The 25,655-nt window shown below is 42.3% G+C and overlaps 1 protein-coding gene across 5 annotated transcripts; it reads left to right on the plus strand.

Annotated features, from left to right (window-relative positions):
- Positions 1–24,702, plus strand: LOC124133205. 5 transcript variants are annotated; one of them, XM_048394216.1, is made up of 7 exons: positions 1–123; positions 7,293–11,419; positions 11,453–11,697; positions 13,821–14,030; positions 16,704–16,915; positions 19,233–19,460; positions 21,432–24,702. In XM_048394216.1, exons 2-7 carry the CDS (start codon positions 7,303–7,305, stop codon positions 22,147–22,149), a joined length of 5,730 nt encoding a protein of 1,909 aa, XP_048250173.1. In that variant the 5' UTR covers positions 1–123; positions 7,293–7,302; the 3' UTR covers positions 22,150–24,702. The 5 variants fall into 5 exon arrangements, with proteins under 5 accessions (XP_048250173.1, XP_048250176.1, XP_048250175.1 ...); XM_048394219.1 differs by having other exon boundaries at positions 7,293–10,468; positions 10,685–11,697; XM_048394218.1 differs by having other exon boundaries at positions 7,293–7,729; positions 7,802–11,697.
- The last annotated feature ends 953 nt before the right edge of the window (positions 24,703–25,655 follow it).

Genomic DNA, 25,655 nt, shown 5'->3' on the forward strand with positions numbered 1-25,655 from the left:
CTTCGAACCATTCATCCGGGGGACTTTATGAACCGAAAGTACGTTTCTTTGAAAGTCGACAAGAGCTTGACAGAAGACGAGATTTCCCCCGGCCATAGAGTCATTCTTGAGAACTTCGAAAAGGTAGATTATTTGTTTTGAAGAATCTTCATATTACAATTGCAAACAGTTTGTACTCTCCATACGTTTAAGGGAGGCAACTCTGGATAAGCGTTAACATATGTTGCCTCCCACTTACACAAAGCGATTGTAAGCTAAGATCATTGTAAGCTACAATCGAAACTTACAATTGGTCCGGACCAATCCTAAAAGGGGCACTGATCTAAAGTAATTCCCTGGGAATGGCTGTTGCCTTTGTTATTGTTTTTCCCCCTTGATTACCCGGATGATATATATCAGAAACCTAGACTAGTTCGCGACCTGTGTAAGCGCATTTGTCACTTTTATTGATAGTATAAGGGCGTATGGTCACATTGATCTACAAAATGAAATACAGTTTTGGAAATAATAAGGAAATGTAGGTATCTTTGTGGGTAGCATCGGTAATGGTGACGAAGTTTTGATAAGTCACTTGCTTGGTAATTGTGCGATTTTCGTTTACATTATTTTGACTTGCAACACAAAGTAAATATTTCTCCTGAGCATTGCTTATTTTATCGTGTTTATATTTTTACAGTCAAAATGTGCAAAATTTTCACTTAGGAATTTTATTAAACGCCTGAATATTCAGTTATTTTAAAAATTGACTGAAAAATATGTCCATCTATATTTTTATGACAACGAATTCAAAACATGTTTATGTTTAATATGATCACCAAGAGACTGAAAATGTTACGATGAAAAGTACATTTCTATATTGTTTGGCTTCTAATCCTACATAATAATCTATTATGATGTTTTTAGGCCCTTTTGATCGTCATAATCAATTTTAGTCCCTCTGTTAATGAAATGGACAGATTTTTCAGTCAAAATGAGTGAAATATTTACACATTTTATAAATTACCTGAGAGAATCGAATTTTGCAAATTGACTGTAATATATACAAATGAAGGAAATTGCAAATATCATAATTACAACCGGGTGCAGGCTAAAACGGCACCTCAGCAAAACGGCACCGATTTCTCTGGCGAAAATGGCACCGCATTTGGCGAAAACGGCTACCATGTGTCGGGCGAAAACGGCACCTCTATTTTTAATAATGATAAGAACGATTTTTGTAGTAATATATATGGTTTATTTACATGGTATTTGGTGTATTTACATGTTATTGGATGTATGTGATTATGTTATTCTGAGAATTTATACAATAGCATTATGTAGTTTATTTTATTATTAGTAGTACCTCAAAGTCCAAAGTCCCCGGCTGTTTGGGGCGCAACAGTTCCCTGGTTCAGTTCGCCATGTGAATGAGGGTTGATACTGGCGATACTGGCGCCCGATTTGTAGATGTTTTCAACAGCTTGTTCCTTTACCTAAAACATAATATGTTCAATTACTCTACTGTTACAATAAACTTTTCAACATGTAATTGAGAGCTTATTGTAAATTACCGAGAACAATTACACCAATCAGTTATAACAACAATATCAATACCTCAACTCGGACTTGAATTGCTGTTAACACTGTCCTGGTACCTGGTTTGGTTTTCTCATTTCTTCTGCATCTTCTGATTGGAAACTGACATCAAAGTTACCGATCACCTTTTCAATGATCGGATCTACGCATCTCAAACAGCGGAAAGGGAAGTCTTCTTCTGTCCGGCAAATTTCTTTTTTTAAGGGCCATCATGATACAGCATGTTGATTTTTTCTGACATTCTTCTCGCATGCAACACATCGAAAGGCCATTATGAATAATTGTGATCTGACAGCTCCATGTTTGGCCTCTTAAATACAGTTTCAGCTTAAATTGAGTAAAAATACTTAAAACTTCAAAGCGTATTGTGTTTTTACAATAAGTTAACTGCGCCTACCAATCAGAGTCGGCGAGTAAATTGGAGAAGGGGTCTAATTTCTTAGTTGTTTTATGTAAGTTTATTATCATTTATTTGACCAAGGTGTACAAAAATAAGGTGCCGTTTTCGCCAGGCAATAGTAGCCGTTTTCGCTTGAGTCGAGGTGCCGTTTTCGCCCGGTGACGTTTTGCTGAGGTGCCGTTTTCGCTATAACCCATTACAACATACCAAATTTATGTGTATTATTTTAGGCAGCTTCCTTGTTCGAGGAATGTATCCGTGAATATCCACACAAAGGAACAATATCCCACACGTCTGCAGCTGTACAAAGAAACTTATTCGATGTCACGTGTCTCTATAACAATCAAATATTTTAAAATATATATATCGTTTCGGGATATTATAACCCGTGTTCATTTCTCAACTGATCACTTAGATTATTTCAGGTGTTTCACATAGGTGTCAAATCTCAAAGGTCAGCTGAGAAAGCCCACGTGACAACTATTTTCATAATGTCCACGGTTCCTAAAAAACTCCATTGAGTTAGATAACAATGAGCAATCAATCAACGTATTATCGGTTAACCCTTTGAACAAAGTATGTTGTTTTTACGTCGGCAATACACGCCATGATATGAGTGTATTCCCTTTGTTTTAGTAAACCTAGACATGTGAACTCACTTTTGACATATCCACTGTGCAAGATAACAGTGATTAATCAATCAATGTATTTTCTGTTAATCCCTTGATGACTAAGAACGATCCGTTGATTTACAAAAAAGTAAATCAACTGAACATTCATCTCTTGCTGGACTACCACGTGCATACTACATAACACACATTTCACCTCACTTCAAACCGTTTATAATTACCCCAGACACAATAAATGCCAAATAGGAACCTCTGTCAGGTATTCTGAGTGGTGCTACCACTAATTATACCTGTAATAAATTCATTAACTGTGCATCAAGTGAATGACGACAAATACACAAGTGTAGGGTTATACCAGAAAACGTGGATGATAATAATGGAGTAGTAATCGTATTATCGACGCAATCCGATATCCGAAAATGCTTTTACTGCATGGATACTATTACTAAACTATGACAATCAGGGGTATTTCCAAATAACGACATCCGATGAGCTCCACTTTTCTTTTTGTGTTTGTTTAGGCTGAAGAAATTAATTAAATTGCATGATCAACCAATCAGTGTTCAAAAATGAGTAAAACAAATATTGCCTCCAAATTTATTTAGCTGTCTTTGCAGACGGTAGCCCAGTCTCTTGTCACGCTCAGTTGCGTTGCGTATCATCCGGGTACTCAAGGGGAAAAAACAATAACAAAGGCAACAACCAGTCCCGGGGAATTGCTTTAGATCAGTGCCCCTTTAAGTAGCTAAGATCGTTGTAGTCCCTGAATAAACTTGACAAGATGGCATCCAAGACTTGGTCTGTTTCACATAAATAATCTGCTTTACGTTCAAACATTGCCTCCCTATTTTGATTTTGAACTTTATGATTCGAATCTACACTTTAACAACATGAAAAACGCACCACAGATTCAACGTCAGAAATATCGTTAATTGCAATAGTTAAGCATATAATTATCGAGTCGATAGCTGAAAGGAATATTCCCATCCAACTAAAAGCTGAAAGAAGTGTGAAACAACATTCCTTTTCGCTAAACAAGGGAAGACCTAAGTCGTCTGCAAGCGATTTGTAACGTCCGTGACCTTTTGGATGAATCAAGGGCAGCTTATCTTAGTTCATACTCTAGATGGGAGTGGTTTCCCTTTGTATAAGCCCGTAGAGTACAATCTACCTTACCCAGTGTATTAATGTTGTTGAATCGCTGAGCTCCCGCTATATTTCTTTTGGGTCACATTCGTGTCAGTTATTTTGTCTTTCGTTTATCATTAAATTAATAGACAAATACAAGTTGTAGAGCAAAACCATACATGTTTCAATCTAAAATCGAATTGGACGGGGATGAGAGGTTTTAATATCTGAATTTAAAAGAAATAAAATGCAAGTATTCATCAAACAAGCATATACCCATATGAGACATTTGAAATTTGTGTGAAATATCCCGTAAACAGCAAACGTAAATATCACACTTTCAAGAAAATAATTATCAATATAATTAATACCCATTGAATACATATTAAACAACTGCTTTCTCGAAACAAAATAATATTCATTATTCTTATTTCCCGTCCATGCATTCTTGAAATTCTCCGTCTTTCTGTTTTGAAAAGGTAGGCATAACATCCTTTGTTATAGCAACGAAACGAAAACATGAAGGATATATTTCGGATTTGACGAAAAGCTCCCCCAAATAGATGAAGATCATACATTTATGTGGTATGTTAGGACATATTATTATTATTCATTTAAATTTTCATAGTAATTATGTCACTAAATAACGTATTTATTCGTAATTTAAATACTTTTGATAAAACACGATTAGGTATTTCTCCAGTATGGATCTACGCTGCTTTTAGCAATATTCCAGCAATATCACAGCGGGGGACACCAGAAATGGGCTTCACACAATGTACCCATGTTGGGAATCGAAACTGGGTCTGCAGTGTGACAAGCGAACGCTTTAACCACGAGGCTACCCGACCGCCCCTCAGGCCTTTGTGATATCCCCATGCAGTTGTATATTGCTGACAGTCTTCTCAACTATTGCAGGCATGAAAAGCACTCAGTCGTGCTTGATGTTATGTTACGTGCCTCAACAGTCTTAAGTATACCAGTTATCTCCCTTTGTTAAATGATTACCCTGTTGTTGTACATCAGTGTGTGATATCAAATGGTTGCCCCTTTAAGGGAGGGTCCTGATGAGGGGGGTATTCATTAATTTTTCAGCTTAGTCAGCAAAACGGTCGCGAATCAGTCTTCTGTATCATTTTGAGTCTGTTTATTTGAAAAGTATTTTAAAAGGTATTATATTTTTCATAACTTTGTGTATTAGCTTGGTGTCTATACATGCAGTACTGCAGCAGAATATATCTGCATGAAGGAAAGCAGAACTTTTGTGAATCATTCACCTGAATAGAAATCCAATACTAGTAGTTATATATAGTATTCACGACCGTCCGTCCGTCCGTCCGTACGTCCGTCCGTACGTCACACCTGTTTGTTGCCGCGATATCTCAAGAACTAAACACTGGATTGTCTTCATATTTGGAACTATGGTGTATATACAGACTCCGCAGACACCAGTCGGTTTTGGTGACCTTGACCCCATTTTCAAGGTCACAGCAGGCATATCTGCTTTTGGAGTTGGAAAACGGTGTTGCCGCGATATCTCAAGAACTAAACACTGGATTGTCTTCATATTTGGAACTATGGTGTATATACAGACTCCGCAGACACCAGTCGGTTTTGGTGACCTTGATCCCATTTTCAAGGTCACAGCAGACAAATCTGCTTTTAGAGTTGGAAAACGGTGTTGCCGCGATATCTCAAGAACTAAACACTGGATTATCTTCATATTTGGAACTATGGTGTATATACAGACTCCGCAGACACCAGTCGGTTTTGGTGACCTTGATCCCATTTTCAAGGTCACAGCAGACAAATCTGCTTTTACAGTTGGAAAACGGTGTTGCCGCAATATCTCAAGAACTAAACACTGGATTGTCTTCATATTTGGAACTATGGTGTATATACAGACACCGCAGACACCAGTCGGTTTTGGTGACCTTGACCCCATTTTCAAGGTCACAGCAGGCAAATCTGCTTTTGGAGTTGGAAAACGGTGTTGCCGCGATATCTCAAGAACTAAACACTGGATTGTCTTCATATTTGGAACTTTGGTGTATATACAGACTCCGCAGACACCAGTCGGTTTTGGTGACCTTGATCCCATTTTCAAGGTCACAGCAGGCAAATCTGCTTTTGGAGTTGGAAAACGGTGTTGCCGCGATATCTCAAGAACTAAACACTGGATTGTCTTCATATTTGGAACTATGGTGTATATACAGACATCGCAGACACCAGTCGGTTTTGGTGACCTTGACCCCATTTTCAAGGTCACAGCAGGCAAATCTGCTTTTGGAGTAAGAAAACGGTGTTGCCGCGATATCTCAAGAACTAATCGCTGGATTGTCTTCATATTTGGAACTATGGTGTATATACAGACACCGCATACACCTGTCAGATTTGGTGACCTTGACCCCATTTTCAAGGTCACAGCAGGCAAATCTGTTTTTGGAGTTGGAAAACGGTGTTGCCACAATATCTCAAGAACATATTTGGTACTATGGTGTATATACAGGCGGGGGATATTTCGTCACTCTGTGACAAATACTTGTTGTGTATGACATCTATGAGATTTTAGCACGATTACGATAAATTGTTTTAATTTAAGCTGAGCATTTATTTATGGACATCTTATGGTAAAAAAATTGACTTGTTTTATGTTTATGGGGTTTTTTTTCGTTGTTTTACGCTAAACAATACACCCCCCATCAGGACCGTCTTTAAGGGGTTCTAATCATGATCCTAAATTTTGAAAATAAGGGACAACATCTGATTGCAAATTCACCCCCATTATGTTTCTAGGTTTGGCAGCATCTGCCTGTGCTCATGGGTTTCACCGAAGTGGTAAACGTCTGACACCTTCATCACTTCAGCCTTTCCTCCCACATTAAGCTGACACTCCGTGATATAACTGGAATACTGTTAAAAGCTGCGTTAAATCCAACTCACTCACACACTCACTCACTCACATTAAGGGATGAATATATTCCATTGACTGGTGCCAACTTTCAGTTTAGGTCTAGACATTGCAGTTAGAACTCTGTGTGAAACGCACATGTTGTTTCAGTGTAATACAGGTCTTTTGTAACTCCTTGATTATAGTACATAGTGAAATTTGAGTTGTAAACAACTTGAATCAACTATGCTTGTCCTAAGAGGCGACTAAAAGGATCGGGTGGTCAGGCTTGCTGACTTGGTTGATGCATATCATCGTATCTCAATTGCCTGGATCGATGCTCATGCTCAATCACTGGATTGTCTTGTCCAGACTCGATTATTTATCCGCCGTCATATAGGTGGAATATTGTGGCGTAAAACAACAAACATTGTGGCATTGAACCCAATTCACTCATTTCCAGAAGAAAATATGGTTGTCTGAGAGTTCAGTTCATGTGATTAGGACAAAGAAAGTGTTAAGGGATTGATCTTTGAAGTAACTCCTCCATATACCTTTCATTCAGTCAGTAATCATTAGTGATACAAGATCAATTGTACCGGTACATAAAAGTCATTGTGATTGAGTATGTAGTGGACATGGGTTTTAATAGTCTCTCTCTGTTTTTAAGGTAACAAGGTATGTCTGAAGAGCCTGAAAATGGTGGTGGCAAGGGAAGGGGGAAGAAGAAAAAAGGACCAACTCCTGGTGGACCTCCAAAGGGAAAACAAGATCAAGGGCCGTCAAGAGGGAAGCATGGTCCATCTCAAGGTCCAACAAGACCAGCTGCTCCACAAGGGTCTAATCAAGGACATCCTCGTGGACCAGGAGGTCATCAATACGCTCGTGGATCACCACAAGGAGGTTATCAAGGTCCTCCACAAAGAGGTTATCAAGGTCCTCCTCGTGGACCCCCACCAGGAGGTCATCAATATCCTCCGCAAGGGCCCCCACAAAGAGGTTATCAAGGTCCTCCTCGTGGACCCCCACCAGGAGGTCATCAATATCCTCCGCAAGGGCCCCCACAAAGAGGTTATCAAGGTCCTCCTCAGGGACCCCCACAAGGAGGTTATCAAGGTCCTCCTCAGGGACCCCCACAAAGAGGTTATCAAGGTCCTCCTCAGGGACCCCCACAAGGAGGATATCAAGGTCCAGGTTCTGGAATGGCTTACAATAACCCCCATCAGTCTGGGCCATCCTTGCTTGGCCAGGTGCCGGGTTATGATGCAGGCGCTTGTTTTATGCAGCCTGGACACATGCCAGGACCTGGCCCTCATGGCAATATGCAAGGTCAAGGCTATCCTCCTCCAGATTCACGTAACTTGTCAGACCGTGGGGAACGGGGACGGGAAGGGGAAAGAGGTAGTAGAAGAGGACAAAGAGGTGGAAGAGGAGGTGGGCAGGGGAAATATGATGATTCAGGTAGAAGAGAGTTTGGAAGTCAGTCTTCTCTCAATTCTGATAATAGAGGAAGAGGCAGAGGAAGGGGGCAGCCATTTCGAGGAAACCGTGGAGGTAGAGGAAGGGAATATGCATCAAGAGAAAATCTTTCCAGCAGTACTGCAAGCATACCATCCATTCTTGACCTTGACTTACAAACTAGAGAGACTAGCCAGACTCATGGTGATGATAGAGGAAGAGGAAGGGCAAGAGGTAGAGGAAGAGGTAGGGGTAGAGGCAGAGGTGAAGGCAGAGGCAGAGGCAGAGGCAGAGGCAGAGGCAACAGGGGCAATTCCAACCGAGGAAACTATTCCCGAAATGCCAATTTGAACAGAGAGGTATCTACAAGTACATTGAGTGTGGCATCATCTGTTGATGCATGGGAAGATGAAGAAGAGGATGAACAAGATGAACTATTGCAAATTGTTGAGTCATATATAAAAAAGAAGAGAAATCGAAGAAGACGCACTAGGGATAACAGTAGAGACGCCACACCTTCTAAGAGTATATTTGAAATTGATGATGAGGGAAATGCTGTTGCATCCGGATCTTCGGAAAGTGCTTTCAGAGGCTCGTCAAGGTCGAGAGGTAGTGTAAGAGGAAGAGGGGTGAATGTTCACATGAGAGGAAGAGGTAGGGGTGGGTATGTCAGAGGAAGAGGAGGAGTCAGGAGTATAGGAGAAACAACACATCCTGAGAAGTCAGAGAAATCAATTTCAAGAAGCCGATTGTCAATGCAGCAGGAAGAAGCAGCAGGCCAGACACTTGAAGAAGATGAGGCTTATTCAACTACTGATGAAGATGCCAAGTCTGAGGTTCACTACAAACCAATCAGTGCTAAGAAGAAAGGCCACGTTCCAGCAAAGTTTGTAACAACTGGCAAGTTTAATAAAGCAGGAAGAGGGAAAGTATCAGTCAGGAAATCTAAGGTGGCATCATCTGAGATATTTGGCAGCCTGTTAAAGGATATGCCCACTGATCCAGGAGAGGAGCTGCCTGGAGGGTGTGGAGTGAATAATATTCTAATGGGACTGCTGAAGAAGTATGATAGTGGCAGCGAGGAGTGTGTTCTGGATCTAGAGAAGACCAGTGAACTTGTTGGAAGGGAAGGAGCCTTTGGAAGAGATGATGGTTCAGGAGAAGCTACAGAAGGCTTGCTGAAGAAGAAGAAAAGGCTTAGGAAGAAGAAAACTCCTGACCGAATAAGAACTAGCAGTGAAAGAAGTAGTGCTTCTGATGGAGGCTGTCAAACTCGGGGAAAGACCGCACAATCAAGAGCTGATGAGGATGAAGATGAAGAAGTCAGTGATGTACAGAAAGCTTTCAGAAATTTGCTGACTCAGTTTGGTGGTAGAGCAAAGATGACTGAATTGTTGAAGCAGGAAGAAAAGTTTCCAAAGTCTTTCTTTGACCCTGACTGGCTACAAAAGCATAGCAAAAAGTTTCTCATATTTAAGAAAAAGGGATTGATAGAGTATGTGTCAGCGTACTTTCGTGAAGCAAAGTTGTGTGTATACTATAACAGTCCAAAAGGCTGCACCAATCAAGAGTGTGATTATTTTCACGTGTGCAGTGGCTTTGTTACAGAGTCTTGCAAGCCACACCTTCAAAAATGCCCCCGCACCCACAATTTCTTTGAGAAGGAAAATGGTGTATTAGTTGCAAAGCTTGGCCTGAAGGATTTTAAAAACAAAGAAATTGCTAAAATTGTACGCTGTACAGTTCCTGAGACTTGTAAAGAATATAACCATGGAACCTGCAGAGATGATTACTGCCCTTTTCTTCATGTTTGTGATCAGTTTCCTTGCAAATGCAAGTCATGTCAGTTGGAGCATGAGTGCCTCTCCTCAGACCACAACAAATGGGTCTTGACTTGCTTCCGTATTGTCCATTTCAAAGAATACAACCTCATCAGAATGGTTCTTGGTAAAAACAAACCAGTGGAGCTTGCATCGACTCCTAGTGTGTCATGTGGACAAAAAGAGCCCAGTCTCACAACTCCGATTGAACCGACCACAAGAGCCCAATATGAACCTGAAAGTAGGGTTCACAATGAACCAACCCCAAGATCACAATATCAACCAGAAATTAATCTTGAACCATTATCCAGAGCTAGTCCTGAACCAGCACCAAGAGCTCCCCCTGAACCAGTTCCAAGAACATACCCTGAACCAGCTCCAAGAACTTACCCTGAACCAGCTCCAAGAACTCGCACTGAACCATTATCTAGAGCTCCCTCTGAACCAGCTCCAAGAACATACCCTGAACCAGCTCCAAGAACTTACCCTGAACAAGCTCCCCAAGGTCGATATGAACTTGATCCTAGAACTCACACTGAACCAGCTCCACAAGTTAGGTATGAACCAGATCCTAGAGCTAACCCTGAACAATCTCCGAGAGTGTACCCTGAACCAGCTCAAAGAGCTCGGTATGAACCAGCTCCAAGAGCATACCCTGAACCAGCTCCACAGGCTCAGTATGAACCAACTCAAGGAGCTCGGTATGAACCAGCTCCAAGAGCGTACCCTGAACCAGCTCCACAGGCTCAGTATGAACCAACCCAAGGAGCTCGGTATGAACCAGATCCTAGAGCTAACCCTGAACAATCTCCGAGAGTGTACCCTGAACCAGCTCAAAGAGCTCGGTATGAACCAGCTCCAAGAGCATACCCTGAACCAGCTCCACAGGCTCAGTATGAACCAACTCAAGGAGCTCGGTATGAACCAGCTCCAAGAGCGTACCCTGAACCAGCTCCACAGGCTCAGTATGAACCAACCCAAGGAGCTCGGTATGAACCAGATCCTAGAGCTAACCCTGAACAATCTCCGAGAGTGTACCCTGAACCAGCTCAAAGAGCTCGGTATGAACCAGCTCCAAGAGCATACCCTGAACCAGCTCCACAGGCTCAGTATGAACCAACTCAAGGAGCTCGGTATGAACCAGCTCCAAGAGCGTACCCTGAACCAGCTCCACAGGCTCAGTATGAACCAACCCAAGGAGCTCGGTATGAACCAGACCCAAGAGCTTACCCTGAACCAACACCAAGAACTTATCCTGAACCAGCCCCTCGGGCTAGGTATGAACCAGACCCTAGATCTCAAACTGAACCAGTTCCACGAGCTCAGTATGAACCAACTCAAGGAGCTCGGTATGAACCAGACCCAAGAGCTTACCCTGAACCAGCTCCAAGAGCTGAACCAGCCCCAAGACCTTACCCTGAACCAGCTCAAAGAGCTGAATCAGTCCATGTAACTCACCATGAACCAACACCTAGGGTTTATGAAGCAGTCCCAATGGCTCAGCACCAAGCATCACCTCGTGTTGAAGCAGGCCCTTCCGGGAGTGTTGTAGGTGTTGAAGCAGGCCCTTCAGGGAGTGTTGTAGAGATTGGTGAGGGTCAGTACCTGTGTGAGCAGCACACCTGGGACACCTGTAAGAAGGGGCATGCATGCCCCTATTACCATGCCAGTAGAAGAATGCCCTACCAGTGGCAGGTGGAGCTGAAAAAGGACTCCTGGACCAACTTCCCTGACATGGCCAATGAAAGATGCGAGAAGGCCTTCTGCAATCTGGAGTTGAGTGTAAACAGGATGTTTGTAAGACATTTTCAGTATAGTCTTCTTTTGTTCTTTGAACAATGAGAATAGGTCCCAAGCTTGTGTCCCTCAGGGGGTTCTAGACAGAATAGGTCCCCAAGCTTGTCTGCTCAGGGGGTTCTAGACAGAATAGGTCCCCAATACCTCATGCTTATCTCCCTATGGGGATTCTAGGCAGAATAGGTCCCCAGTACCTCATGCTTGTCTCCCTATAGGGATTCTAGGCAGAATAGGTCCCCAGTACCTCATGCTTATCTCCCTATGGGGATTCTAGGCAGAATAGGTCCCCAGTACCTCATGCTTGTCTCCCTATAGGGATTCTAGGCAGAATAGGTCCCCAATACCTCATGCTTATCTCCCTATAGGGATTCTAGGCAGAATAGGTCCCCAGTACCTCATGCTTGTCTCCCTAAAGGGATTCTAGGCAGAATAGGTCCCTAGTACCTCATGCTTGTGTCCCTATAGGGATTCTAGGCAGAATAGGTCCCCAGTACCTCATGCTTGTCTCCCTATCAGGATTCTAGGCAGAATAGGTCCCCAGTACCTCATGCTTGTCTCCCTATAGGGATTCTAGGCAGAATAGGTCCCCAGTACCTCATGCTTGTCACCCTATAGGGATTCTAGGCAGAATAGGTCCCCAGTACCTCATGCTTGTCTCCCTATAGGTCTTCTAGGCAGAATAGGTCCCCAGTACCTCATGCTTGTCTCCCTATAGGGATTCTAGGCAGAATAGGTCCCCAGTACCTCATGCTTGTCTCGCTATGGGGATTCTAGGCAGAATAGGTCCCTAGTACCTCATGCTTATCTCCCTATGGGGATTCTAGGCAGAATAGGTCCCCAGTATCTCATGCTTGTCTCCCTATAGGGATTCTAGGCAGAATAAACCCCCAGTATCTCATGCTTGTCTCCCTATAGGGATTCTAGGCAGAATAGGTCCCCAGTACCTCATGCTTGTCTCCCTATAGGGATTCTAGGCAGAATAGGTCCCCAGTACCTCATGCTTGTCTCCCTATAGGGATTCTAGGCAGAATACGCCCCCAGTACCTCATGCTTGTCTCCCTATAGAGATTCTAGGCAGAATAGGCCCCCAGTACCTCATGCTTGTCTCCCTATGGGGATTCTAGGCAGAATACGCCCCCAGTACCTCATGTTTGTTGCCCTATAGGGATTCTAGGCAGAATAGGTCCCCAGTACCTCATACTTGTCTCCCTATGGGGATTCTAGGCAGAATAGGTCCCCAGTATCTCATGCTTGTCTCCCTATAGGGATTCTAGGCAGAATACGCCCCCAGTACCTCATGCTTGTCTCCCTATAGAGATTCTAGGCAGAATACGCCCCCAGTACCTCATGCTTGTCTCCCTATGGGGATTCTAGGCAGAATACGCCCCCAGTACCTCATGCTTGTCTCCCTATAGAGATTCTAGGCAGAATACGCCCCCAGTACCTCATACTTGTCTCCCTATGGGGATTCTAGGCAGAATACGCCCCCAGTACCTCATGCTTGTCTCCCTATAGGGATTCTAGGCAGAATACGCCCCCAGTACCTCATGTTTGTTGCCCTATAGGGATTCTAGGCAGAATACGCCCCCAGTACCTCATGTTTGTTGCCCTATAGGGATTCTAGGCAGAATAGGTCCCCAGTATCTCACGTTTTTACATAATTTTACCATTTCTTTTTACCTTATGAACAGTGGATGATTTATACTTTTGAAAAGAAATTCAGGACCACCTGATTCTTTCGTCTTTATCTGTCATGCCATGACAGATTGACACTGGTAATGTGTAAGAATCGGGTGGTCTTATCTTCTTTGGAGTTGCTTGAACTGACTGATCCGCTCGTTAATTACTTAATTGCACAGAAAGCTTGAATATTGCAGAGTATACCATAAACAACAAACAAACTGAAGTTCTGACACTTTTATACTGCACATGGGGCGGTCGGGTAGCCTAGTGGTTAAAGCGTTCGCTCGTCACGCCGAAGACCCCGGTTCTATTCCCGACATGGGTACAATGTGTGAAGCCCATTTCCTGTGTCCCCCGCCGTGATATTGCTGGAATATTGCTAAAAGCGGCGTAAAACCAAACTCACTCACTCACTCTTCACGGGTAATATTGTGTTTCAGCTGAGCAGCATTATTGTTGATATTAATCTGGACAAGATGACGGCAAGCCTGACCCTCAATGACCCGACCAGCACAGTGGTCACAGACGATGTGAATGTCCGCCGACTCTCCACGCGGTCCTACTGTGAGGGGGAAGGGGTGTTGTCCTACTTCACCTTCTGGTGCTGGTACTGGCTGGACAACGGACTCAGGTGGAATCTATATGAGCCGGTCAGTTTAGGAGAGCTTTGCTTTCTTTGTTCTTTTCTGTTAAATATCTTGGTCGGTTGGTAAAAATAAAAAATCATTTCAGATTTCATTTCAGTTCTTCCAAAGTTTGATTGCAGCGTTTGAAATTGGCACTTGTCCTGTAGTCCTTGCCAAACATCCCAATAGTAAAGGTATCCTTAGGACTAGTAGATATTTGCCATTTTTAAGGGTTTTGCTATGTTATCATTACAAGGACTAGTGGACTAAAATTGTTAGTTTCCACCCCTGGATTGTTGCATGTTTACTAACCATCTGAAGTATGCAGTTTTTTTCTAAAAGGCATTTACCGTATTCGACGTAATAAGCGCCCAGGGCGCTCTCAAAATTAGAAATAGGGGCTCTTACCAGAATATTATTTTGGGGAAAAAAACTGAGTTGAAAGATAAATATCGTTATTTATGCTGAAATATTTATGTACGACAGATATATTTTTCCATAATTCAATTACCCCTAATTAAGGGTGCATATAACACATGAGTGCTTATTATATGCGAATAAATAAGTCTTGTGAACATTGATCAATCCGAAGGGGTGCTAATTGGCATTGTTCACTAGCCAATATATTAGCAAATATCGCCGTCGGCGCTTATTAGAGCGGGGCGCTTATTACGTCGAGTACGGTAAATAGAATGAATACATGCAAGACATAAACCTGTGAAAGGTTTCTTGTGTTCTGTTATGACCCAGACAAAAAGTTATATCACCTTGTAACTGACGTTGTTGTGATGGAAGTTTGTTGTTGTTGGTTTGTTGTTTAACGCCGCACTCAGCAATATTCCAGCTATATGACGGCGGTCTGTAAATAATCGAGTCTAGACCAAACAATTCAGTGATCGATATCATGAGCATCGACCCACGCAATTGGGATCGATGACACGCATCAACCAAGTCAGCGAGCCTGACCACCCGATCCTGTTAGTCGCCTCTTACGACAAGCATAGTCACCTTTTACGGCAAGCATGTGTTGCTGAAGACCTATTCTACCCCGGAATCTTCACGGGTCTGTGATGGAAGTGAAAGTTAGTTTGAGTTCCTGAAATAGCAAAATATGTCAAACTATGTTTTTAACGAACACGCTTTTAACGAACTGACTGATGTAACAAACTTATTTTTTAGTCCCGGTCCTTTGTTGTAACAAACTCAAAGGGACCACTTATTTTTATTTTTTTAAGTTTCCATGGCAACAAGTTGGATTAGAGTTTTAATATAGGGTGGGTTCACTTTTCCCAAACTCAAAGGGACCAATTATTTTAGTTTGTTATAACCGTAGTTCGTTTAAGATACCAGAAGCATTGGTTGGTTGGTTGGTTGTTTAATGCCGCACTCAGCAATATTCCAGCTATATGACGGCTCCAGAAGCATTGATTCCACTGCAGCTGTGATAGGGAAAGTGTAGGAATAGGTATTCAGTAACCCATGCATGCCGTAAAAGATGACTACGCTTGTCGTTAGAGGCGACTAACGGGATCGGGTGGTCAGGCTCGCTGACTTGGTTGATGCATGTCATCGTATCCAAAATGCTCATGATGTTAATGACTGGATTGTCTGGTCCAGACAAAATTATTATCCCCCCGGCATATAATGCGGAGGGATATAGCTGTGGGCATGTCCGTCTGTCTGTCCATCTGTCAGAATCGTTTCCGGAGCAGAGCTCGAAAACCGTTCAATATTTCTTCATCAAACTTTGCATTTATATCACCTTAGCGGTGAAGTTGTGCCTTTTGCTATTTTGGAATTTTTCCAATTTTTTTATTTTTATTTTTTACGTTTCCATGGCAACAAGTTGGATTATAGTTTTAATATAGGGTGGGTTCACTTATGGAGTATAACAAATAAACTGTTAAATATTTCCTTGCCAAACATTGCATGTCTATATATAAAGCACATACTGAACTGGTGCCATTTGAAATTAAGGGGTTTTAGAAATGTTTATTTTAGAATTTCCATTGCAGCTTTTTTGGCATGGGTTAAGAGAAATGTTGGGTCAATTACCTGGTTTGGGACTATAACGTGTTAAAATGGGCGGGGGATATAGATGACTTCGTTGACTATACACTTGGTTAGTTATTGTTTCTTGTAATTTGTCATTTGTTTGCATAAAAAAACCCACAGAAACACACTTGTTTTACTCTCCATTTCATATGGATGCGACCATGGTGGATCTTTTGTGGGTAAACAATGTATGCTTCTTCAAGAACATTCAACTCTTGACTCATTACATACAGAATTGCACATTTACTTGTGGTTGCTTTACAGACAGTTGCCGGGGGATATGTCATCTTTCTGATGACTCTTGTTTACAGACCACTGTCATATACCGGTAGTTGGAATATTGCTAAGTGCAGCGTTAAACAACAAACAAACAAACAGTCACAAACAAACAAACAGTCACAAACAGATCAGTGTTGGTCGACTGGAGCTGCTTTCTTCACTTGGGTTGTTAGAACAGCACTGGTCATGTAGAATGTTTCTAACCTGTAGCTAGTGATGGACATTATAGTGATTATTCATAAATGTATCGAAACAGGACCATGACCCAGTGCTAGCCCAGACACAGTGATTTGTGTGACATTGAGATCATTTTGATTTATTATTATTTCGATAATAATTGTAAAATATTTTCTTCAATTTCAGGATAAAAGACAGTACACGCTTGAGAAGAAGCTGCTGTACGGTCAGTCAGAATATTATTTTGAAAATGTGCTCGAGAATAGCATATTCCATTACCAACTAACTTTCGCAATGAATGGAATGGTGCAGAAGAACTTGGAGACTGGAAACGTCCGTCGGGTCATCAGGCGGCCTTTATTTGTAGCCCAGAGAGACGTGGAGGACAAAATTGTTCTGTAAGTGTGGTAGATATCCAATCGAATTAAAAGATGAAATCACGTTAGAAATAGGGGGCTCTTATTAGAATATTATTTTGGTGAAAAACAACAGAATTGAAAGATCGTAAATTTCGTGGTTTATGCTGACAGCCTGAAATGTTATACGACGGATATATTTTTGCCAGAATTTAATTTCCCGTAATTAAGAATACATATAACATACGTATCATACACGAATAAATAAGTCCTGTGTACATTGATCAATCTGAAGGGGTGCTAATTGGGATTGTTCACTAGTCAATATATAAGCAAATCTCGCCGTGGGCGCTTATTAGAGCGGGGCGCTTATTACGTCGAATACGGTTTCCTTTTTGGGTGAAGATGCCATGGTGCTCAGAAACAACAGGGTGTATAAAATATCCACATCAATATAATGGTGTAGCCTTTATTATTTCCATTCAGAATAGGCCGAATATTCTCATATTCTCATGGTACCAAAAATCAGATATGCTGGTCTGAATGTTTGACTCTTTTGTGCCGAGAATTTAGAAGCCTCAACACTGATTGGTTGATTAGACAGTTTGTAGTAATTAGTAGTGGGGCTCATCATGTGTGTTTCGGTTTTTGTTGTGTGTTAAATTTGACCTTTATTTGACGACTGCACTTTGACCTTTGCACTCACACTGTTAGCATCATCTCCTCAGAAACCACTACAACCGTGAAGCTGAAAGTATCCCCACCAATGATGACACCCAAATTTGTTAAAGAGAATCTAATTTGATTTTCAATATGGCCACCACGGCAGCCATATTGAAGAAAGCTATTTGTAGCCATTACTCAGTCAGTTTTGGTAAATGTAAAGAAGTTTGGTATTTGGTTTGTTTGTTGTGAGATTCAACTCATTTCCTACATATTTTTTACATTTGACAATTATTTTGGACCTTGTTTGACCTTGTTTTTAAATTCTCTCAAAATGCACTTGTGGCTCTGTAAGCAAGGTAAATCTTCTATTATCATGTGTCACACTTTTGCATTATGTCTCTTTTTTGTCAAACTAAACATGGATCTCTCTCCCAATTCCCCCCTTTTTCTCTGGCCACAGGTTACCCAGGCCAGTAATTAATCTAAGGCACTGCATTTCACTATGCTGAGATGGCTCTCTTTAGAGTTTTTCAAATCTATCATTGAAGGTTCCGGAGCTACAGATAAGCAACGTATTTGCGTAAAATACCCCCTCCCAAATATTCAAAACAAATTACTTTCAATTAACTTGCATACAGAGCTTCATGCATTAAATGAAAAACTCAAATATACAAAAGCAGCTCACGTAAATACCCAATGAAGCTTTTTTTTCAACATGCGTACAAAGGAGCTCATTTCCGAAACACAATTAAGAGGTAATTTACTTTCCGAGTCAAGCCTATAAATTTAGAACAGTTATATACATCTAAAACATTACTTCATATTATTTTAATCTTAAAATGTTCATTAATTATTGGAGAAACCTAATAGAGCCATGAATAGATGAGTGAAAAAATATTGGTTACCAAATGAAAAATGTTATAACCTAATTGAAATAGAAACCCTAGAGTAAAAAACTCAATTGCTCAAAAACTTATCCGGAGCACTGAGGTTCTAGTGACTACCGTATTTCCTCTATTAGACGCCCGGGCTTCTATTTATTTCCGACAAGCCTTTGACCCGGTGTCAATTAGAGGCCCAGCGTCTATTGAAGGCCCAGCTTCTATTTATACCCCCATTTCACTATGACCATGAATGTCCCGGATCATTAATTGTATCAATTGATCGACCCGGCATCTATTGGAGGCCCGGCTTCTATTAATACCCCCATTTCACTATGACCACGAATGTCCCGGATCATTAATTGTATCAATTGATCGACCCGGCATCTATTGGAGGCCCGGCTTCTATTAATACCCCATTTCACTATGACCACAAATGTCCCGGATCATTAATTGTATCAATTGATCGACCCGGGTCTATTGGAGGCCCGGCTTCTATTAATACCCCATTTCACTATGACCACAAATGTCCCGGATCATTAATTGTATCAATTGATCGACCCGGCATCTATTGGAGGCCCGGCTTCTATTAATACCCCATTTCACTATGACCACGAATGTCCCGGATCATTAATTGTATCAATTGATCGACCCGGCGTCTATTAGAGGCCTGGCTTCTATTTTTTGCTCTGAACAATTGACCCGGCTTCTATTAGAGGCCCAGCGTCTAATAGAGGAAATACGGTAGTTTCTAAACTTAAATAGTGTCTAAAGAGGCATCACACTCATCCTTTCTGTTATTCACACCTCAGCTCCCACCCTGACCTCCTGCAACAAGCTCCCAAGTTGCCTCGCGACATGCCCACACACTGGACACCCCTGGACCTGGTCCAGTCCTTCGAACTGGTCAGTCTGGACGTGGAGGCCAACATGTACTTGCAGGTCAAGAGGAGGTTATACGCCACAATGCCCCAGAATCAGTACCGCATCACGGCCATCTACCAGGTGCAGAACCCAACCATGTGGGACAAGCACCTCAGGTGAGACAGCTTCATCATCCTGAATGTCATCTCTTTTCATGAGGAACTTGAGGAAATGTTTGTAAGTGAGGTGAAATTGGGTTTAACGTCGCGTCCAAGATTATTGCACTTACATAGCGACGTGCATGTGTGTGTTTGTGTGGCTGCTTGTACTCGTCCGGACTGATGCCAATTTATAGTGCTAGCTCACCGAGATACCACGCCATAGTTTTAACACAAATACCCCACTCAGACACAGTATACTGACTCCGAGCCGACCAGTCCTTGTTTTAGCCCCTTAATGCCGAGTGCCAGGCAGGGTAACAACAAGTACCATATTTTAACTCTTTTGGCGTGATGCGACCGGGGTCAAACCCCGGGCCGTCCACTCTCCGGGCAGACGCTCTACCACAAGACTACGGAGGCGGTCGAAATGTTTGTAAGTCAGTGAAATAGTATGAACAGGTTCTCAATTAAAGAATGTCTGAGTATGGGTCCTTTAATTTGGAAGGGAAAGTGGGGGAAAAAGTATCATTTATCAAGTCTCAAACAAGAAGCATTTGTTTCCCGCCAAAACTCTACAGCTAGTGAATATCCTGAATGGTGCTATTGGGGCGGTTGGGTAGCCTAGTGGTTAAAGCGTTTGCTCGTCATGCCAAAACCCCGGGTTCGATTCCCAACATGGGTACAATGTGTGAAGCCCATTTCTGGTGTCCCCCGCCGTGATATTGCTAGAATATTGCTAAAATCGGCTTAAACCATACTCAATCACTCGAGACTATAATTTGCTATTACTGTTTTTCGAAATTACAAACACATTTACACTAACAACCTGACCTAATGTATCCAAAAAAGGAGTGGATCGATGCTCATGATATTAATCACTGGATTGTCTGGTCCAGACTCGATTATTTACAGACCGCTGCCATATAGCTGGAATATTGCTGAGTGCAGCGTTACACAACAAACCAACCAACCAACCAACTTAGGGTTTAAGCAGAATCAGGGGCAGTCGGGTAGCCTTATGTTTAAAGCATTTGATCGTCACAACGATGACCCGGGTTCGATTCTCGATATTGGTACAATGTGCGAAGCCCATTTCTGGTGTCCCCTGCCGTGATATTGCTGGAATATTGCTAAGAATGGGGTAAAGACATTGTCACTCGATTACTTACCCTTTGCAGAATTAGCAGAACCCTAACGGGCACTTAGAGGTTATATTTTTATATCAGCTGACACGCCGTGATATAACTGGAATACTGTTAAAAGCGGCATTAAACCAAACTCACTCACACTCTTATTTTCTTAAATTCAGAAGACTTTTCATATGGTATACTAACATTACATTCAATGCAATAATGTAAAGCTAAAAATGAAAGCCTCTTCTGTATTGGCCCTGTTATCAGTGAAATACAAGTCACCTCTACAGAGTCATACCTTGAGATTGGACCTGCTTAATTGGGAATTTGACTGGCATAAATTTTGCTGCCGACTTGGACCGAATATTGGCCTCGGAGCATGTCTTGATAAATCTCTGATATCATTAGCTTTTGCCTGTTGTGTATCAAAAATATCTGTGACATGTTAACAGCATCTGGAAGATCTGGGTAAGAACTGGTCTTCAGCAACCCATGCTTGTCGTAAGAGGCGACTAACGGGATGATGTGGTCAGGCTTGTTGACAAGTTGATGCATGTCTTGCGTATGTCAATGCTAATGATGTCAATCACTGGATTTTCGGGTCCAGACATAATTATTTACAGACTGACGCCATTTAGCTGAAATATTGCTGAGTGCGGCATTAAACAACAACAACAAACAAACAAACAGCATATAAACAACCTGTTAATTCAAGTTGAATTTTTCATTTTTTTACTTACCACTTTTATTGCTTTATGTGTGACAGTTTCTTCAGTTTCTTTCTGTAGATTTCAGTCATCGGTTACCTTTCAAATCACTGATCCAGATCCTTAAACTGTTATCCATTTTTCAGCCACAAGCGCTCAATGGAACATACTGCTCAGAGAGAAGGCTTGACTGAGCCTATTAATGAACAACAGCTGTTTCATGGCACTGATTCGGAGGAAGTTGTTCGCGGCATCTGCGTCAACGGCTTTGACTTTCGTGTAAGTGGCAAGAATGGTACCGTGTATGGAAAGGGGGCATACTTTGCGAGAGACGCCTCCTACAGCAACAACTACACCAACATCAGGGGCAAGAGGTACATGTTTCAGGCCAAGGTACTGGTTGGTCGCTTCACGAAGGGCACGGCCGACATGACACGACCTCCACCGAGGGCAGGTCACGTGCTGTACGACTCGTGCGTCAATGACATTAATCAACCAACCATTTTTGTCACCTTTGACCAAAATCAGTCGTACCCAGAGTTCCTGATTGAATATGAAGACATGTCGCCAGGGGCAAGGGTACCAGCACCCCAACCCACCCACCCATCACCGTCAGCGCAAGTACCGCTGTCACCATCAGCGCAAGTACCGCCGTCACCGTCAGCGCAAGTACCGCTGTCACCATCAGCGCAAGTACCGCTGTCACCAACAGCGCAACAACCGCTAGCTTACCCTGCGTCCTACAGTATGCCTGCCTACCCCCACCACACATACAATCCTCCACCCCCAACGAGTCCAGGAAGAAGGACACCCAGACTGACGTCGCAACCCAAAAAGTCTTCTGATAGCTGTGCTGTAATGTAACTTAGGGCATGGGGACACATGTCCTACTTCAACAGGACGCACACACACACACACACACACACACACACACACACACACACACACACACACACACACACACACACACACACGTCTATCTTGAGTGTATGTGGAACAGTGATATATATACCAATACACAAAGGAATATAACTCCCCACTCATTGTTTGTTTACCACTAATATGGTTAATCTGGATAACTCCACTAAAAACTGTGTGCTGTGTAGATTAACAGAGATTCACTGCATATGCGATGTGGTGACTGATGCAGTGGTTATATATAATTTCTATGCTGATGGGTTAAATTGACACAATGAGTTACAATGACACAATGAGTTAAAATGACACAATGAGGTAAAATGACACAATGCGTTAAAATGACACAAATAGTTAAAATGACACGATGGGTTAAAATGACACCATGCGTTAAAATGACACAAATAGTTAAAATGACACAATGAGTTCAAACGACACAATGAGTTAAAATGACACAATGAGTTAAAATGACACAACCAATCAGATGGTGACAATGGTTGCCATTGCGCACACACACAAAACATCCAGAATGCAAGAATGACAAAGAAAAGCAGGATCTTGTTTTGTTGTGTGACTTATCACAATCTTCCTAAGATGGACATGTGATGTCCTGATGTAGCATTCCATGTCTCATTACTGAACTGAAACCAAGGCTGTCATGTAATTTGAAGGCGCACCTGTTTGCTTGGTTTGAAAATGAGCAATAGTGTTCTGAGGTTATGAATTCTCGACCAATTATTTGTTTCAATTAATCAGTTTGGGATCAGTGGATCTGAGTGATTACGTACAGCCTCAATAAATGTTGGCTCAAGCCTGAAGATGGACAGCAAGTGTCTCATATGTAATATTGGGAGTCAGCAGCCTTCAATAGAGACTGCTTCAACAGCAGGAAATTTCAGAGATATTTTATACTATACTGGCAAGAGTCTTTGACCCAACTCTTTTGGTATGGAACCCTTGTAATCTGAGAATCTCGGTGTCAAACAACAGCATGTGCTGTGCCACCATGGGGGACATATTTTTGTAGATCCACAGAAATGGTTTGGAGGTCAGCTCACGTTACGAAGTGAAGGTTTACTCTATGATGGCCTTTCTGGCATGCAAGGCAATGCCATTGAGATAGTAATGTCATATGGGATCCTTTTGGGAAAATAGTTATATGTGGGCAAGCCTCCAGACTTGGTTAAGTGGAGAAACTCTTGTCATCCCTGGTTAGTATTTCCACTGGGCACAGATTTTCTGTGCATTTTTCTGGATTTATCTAGCCTACTCTGGTGGTTTTTCAGCAGCTAAAACATGCTTGAAGGGCGGTATTCATTGCAGGGTAGTTTGGGGCTTTGAGGAAGGCTTCATTCTGTTCCGTTTTGACTGTACTGCATCTTCGTGAGACTTAGAGAGGGTTTTGTCCTCAGTGTCAGGCTATGTCATGATGGATTCTTTGGATTGTCTGAATGTCCAGGCTTCTGAGAAAATTTCATGATTGATTATTTGGATTGTCAGGTGTGGACAGAGGTACCTCTCAATTCTAGGTATGGATAGTGGTATCTCTCAATCCTAGGTGTGGACAGTGGTACCTCTCAATTATTGGTATTGACAGTGGTACCTCTCAATTCTAGGTAAGGACAGTGGTACCTCTCAATCCTAGGTGTGGACAGTGGTACCTCTCAATTATAGGTAAGGACAGTGGTACCTCTCAATTATAGGTAAGGATTGTCTGAACTTTCAGCCTTCTGAGAATATTTTACGATTGAGGCTATTTCATGATTGTTTTCATTGCTTTCATTGCTTGTCTCGGCGATCACTAATTCAATCTTGATACATGTGCCATTGACAGACCTTTGTTCATGTTTTGCTCACATTTCTGCAAGTTTGTTTTATTTAGTGATGAATCCTTTGGCGCCAAGGAAAACAGCATCATGTATACTGACACATCAAGGTCACTGTTGAATCCATAATCTCATAATTGATATACTTGATTATTAACATTATGATACAGTGTTTCAATTGATGGTGGAATTGTTCCACCCTTCTTTGAATGGGATAAAATTAATAGATTTTGTGTGACCTCTGTATAAGGTCAAGGTCACTACAGGCTGCTCATGAAGTGCTCTTGATTGGCATGGATATGTTTGAGATCCTGTGGCAAGGTGTTATGAGCTATTCTACCCAGGATCTTCAGGGGTCTGTTGGTGACAGCAGAGACCATATAATATTATATGGTCTCTGGTGACAGAGAGTAGGTGGATGGGTGACCTGCCCCGCACTGAAACACAGGGTTCTGTTGTGTCACATTTGGCAAAAGACTTCAAAATATCCAGCTGTTCACCCAGCAGTGAATGGGTACCTGGTAGGATATGATGGTAAAGTGACTGTAAATCTCCTTGTGCCTCAAAGGCAGCTTGGGTCCGAAGACCGGGGTTATAATAATGTAGGACCCTAAGCAATGACTTGGTGAATGGAATATGGCCCGTTATAAATGGACTATTATTATTGTTGTTGTTATTGTTGTTAAAAAACAAAGACGTGTAAGTGTGGTTAAGTTCACAGGTTATGTGAGGTTGGTTGGATTACCACTCGGAGACCATGAAGTGGGACCCCATGGTTGCCTCAATATTCTGCTGTGGTAGCTCTCAATCCTAGGTGTGGACAGTGGTACCTCCCAATTCTAGGTGTGGACAGTGGTACCTCTCAATTCTAGGTGTGGACAGTGGTACCTCCCAATTCTAGGTGTGGACAGTGGTACCTCCCAATTCTAGGTAAGGACAGTGGTACCTCTCAATCCTAGGTGTGGACAGAGGTATCTCTCAATTCTAGGTGTGGACAGTGGTACTTCTCAATCCTAGATGTGGACAGTGGTACCTCTCAATCCTAGGTGTGGACAGTGGTACCTCTCAATCCTAGATGTGGACAGTGGTACCTCTCAATTCTAGGTAAGGACAGTTGTACCTCTCAATCCTAGGTGTGGACAGTTGGTACCTCTCAATCCTAGGTGTGGACAGTGGTACCTCTCAATCCTAGGTATGGACAGTGGTACCTACTCATTTCTAGGTAAGGACAGTGGTACTTCTCAATTCTAGGTGTGGACAGTGGTACCTCTCAATCCTAGGTGTGGACAGTGGTAGCTCTCAATCCTAGGTGTGGACAGTGGTACCTCCCAATTCTAGGTAAGGACAGTGGTACCTCTCAATCCTAGGTGTGGACAGAGGTATCTCTCAATTCTAGGTGTGGACAGTGGTACTTCTCAATCCTAGATGTGGACAGTGGTACTTCTCAATCCTAGGTGTGGACAGTGGTACCTCTCAATCCTAGATGTGGACAGTGGTACCTCTCAATTCTAGGTAAGGACAGTTGTACCTCTCAATCCTAGGTGTGGACAGTTGGTACCTCTCAATCCTAGGTGTGGACAGTGGTACCTCTCAATCCTAGGTATGGACAGTGGTACCTACTCATTTCTA

Source organism: Haliotis rufescens, unplaced genomic scaffold, assembly GCF_023055435.1.
Source record: "Haliotis rufescens isolate VD_foot unplaced genomic scaffold, xgHalRufe1.0.p SCAF_13, whole genome shotgun sequence".
Taxonomy (NCBI): Eukaryota; Metazoa; Mollusca; class Gastropoda; order Lepetellida; family Haliotidae; genus Haliotis; species Haliotis rufescens.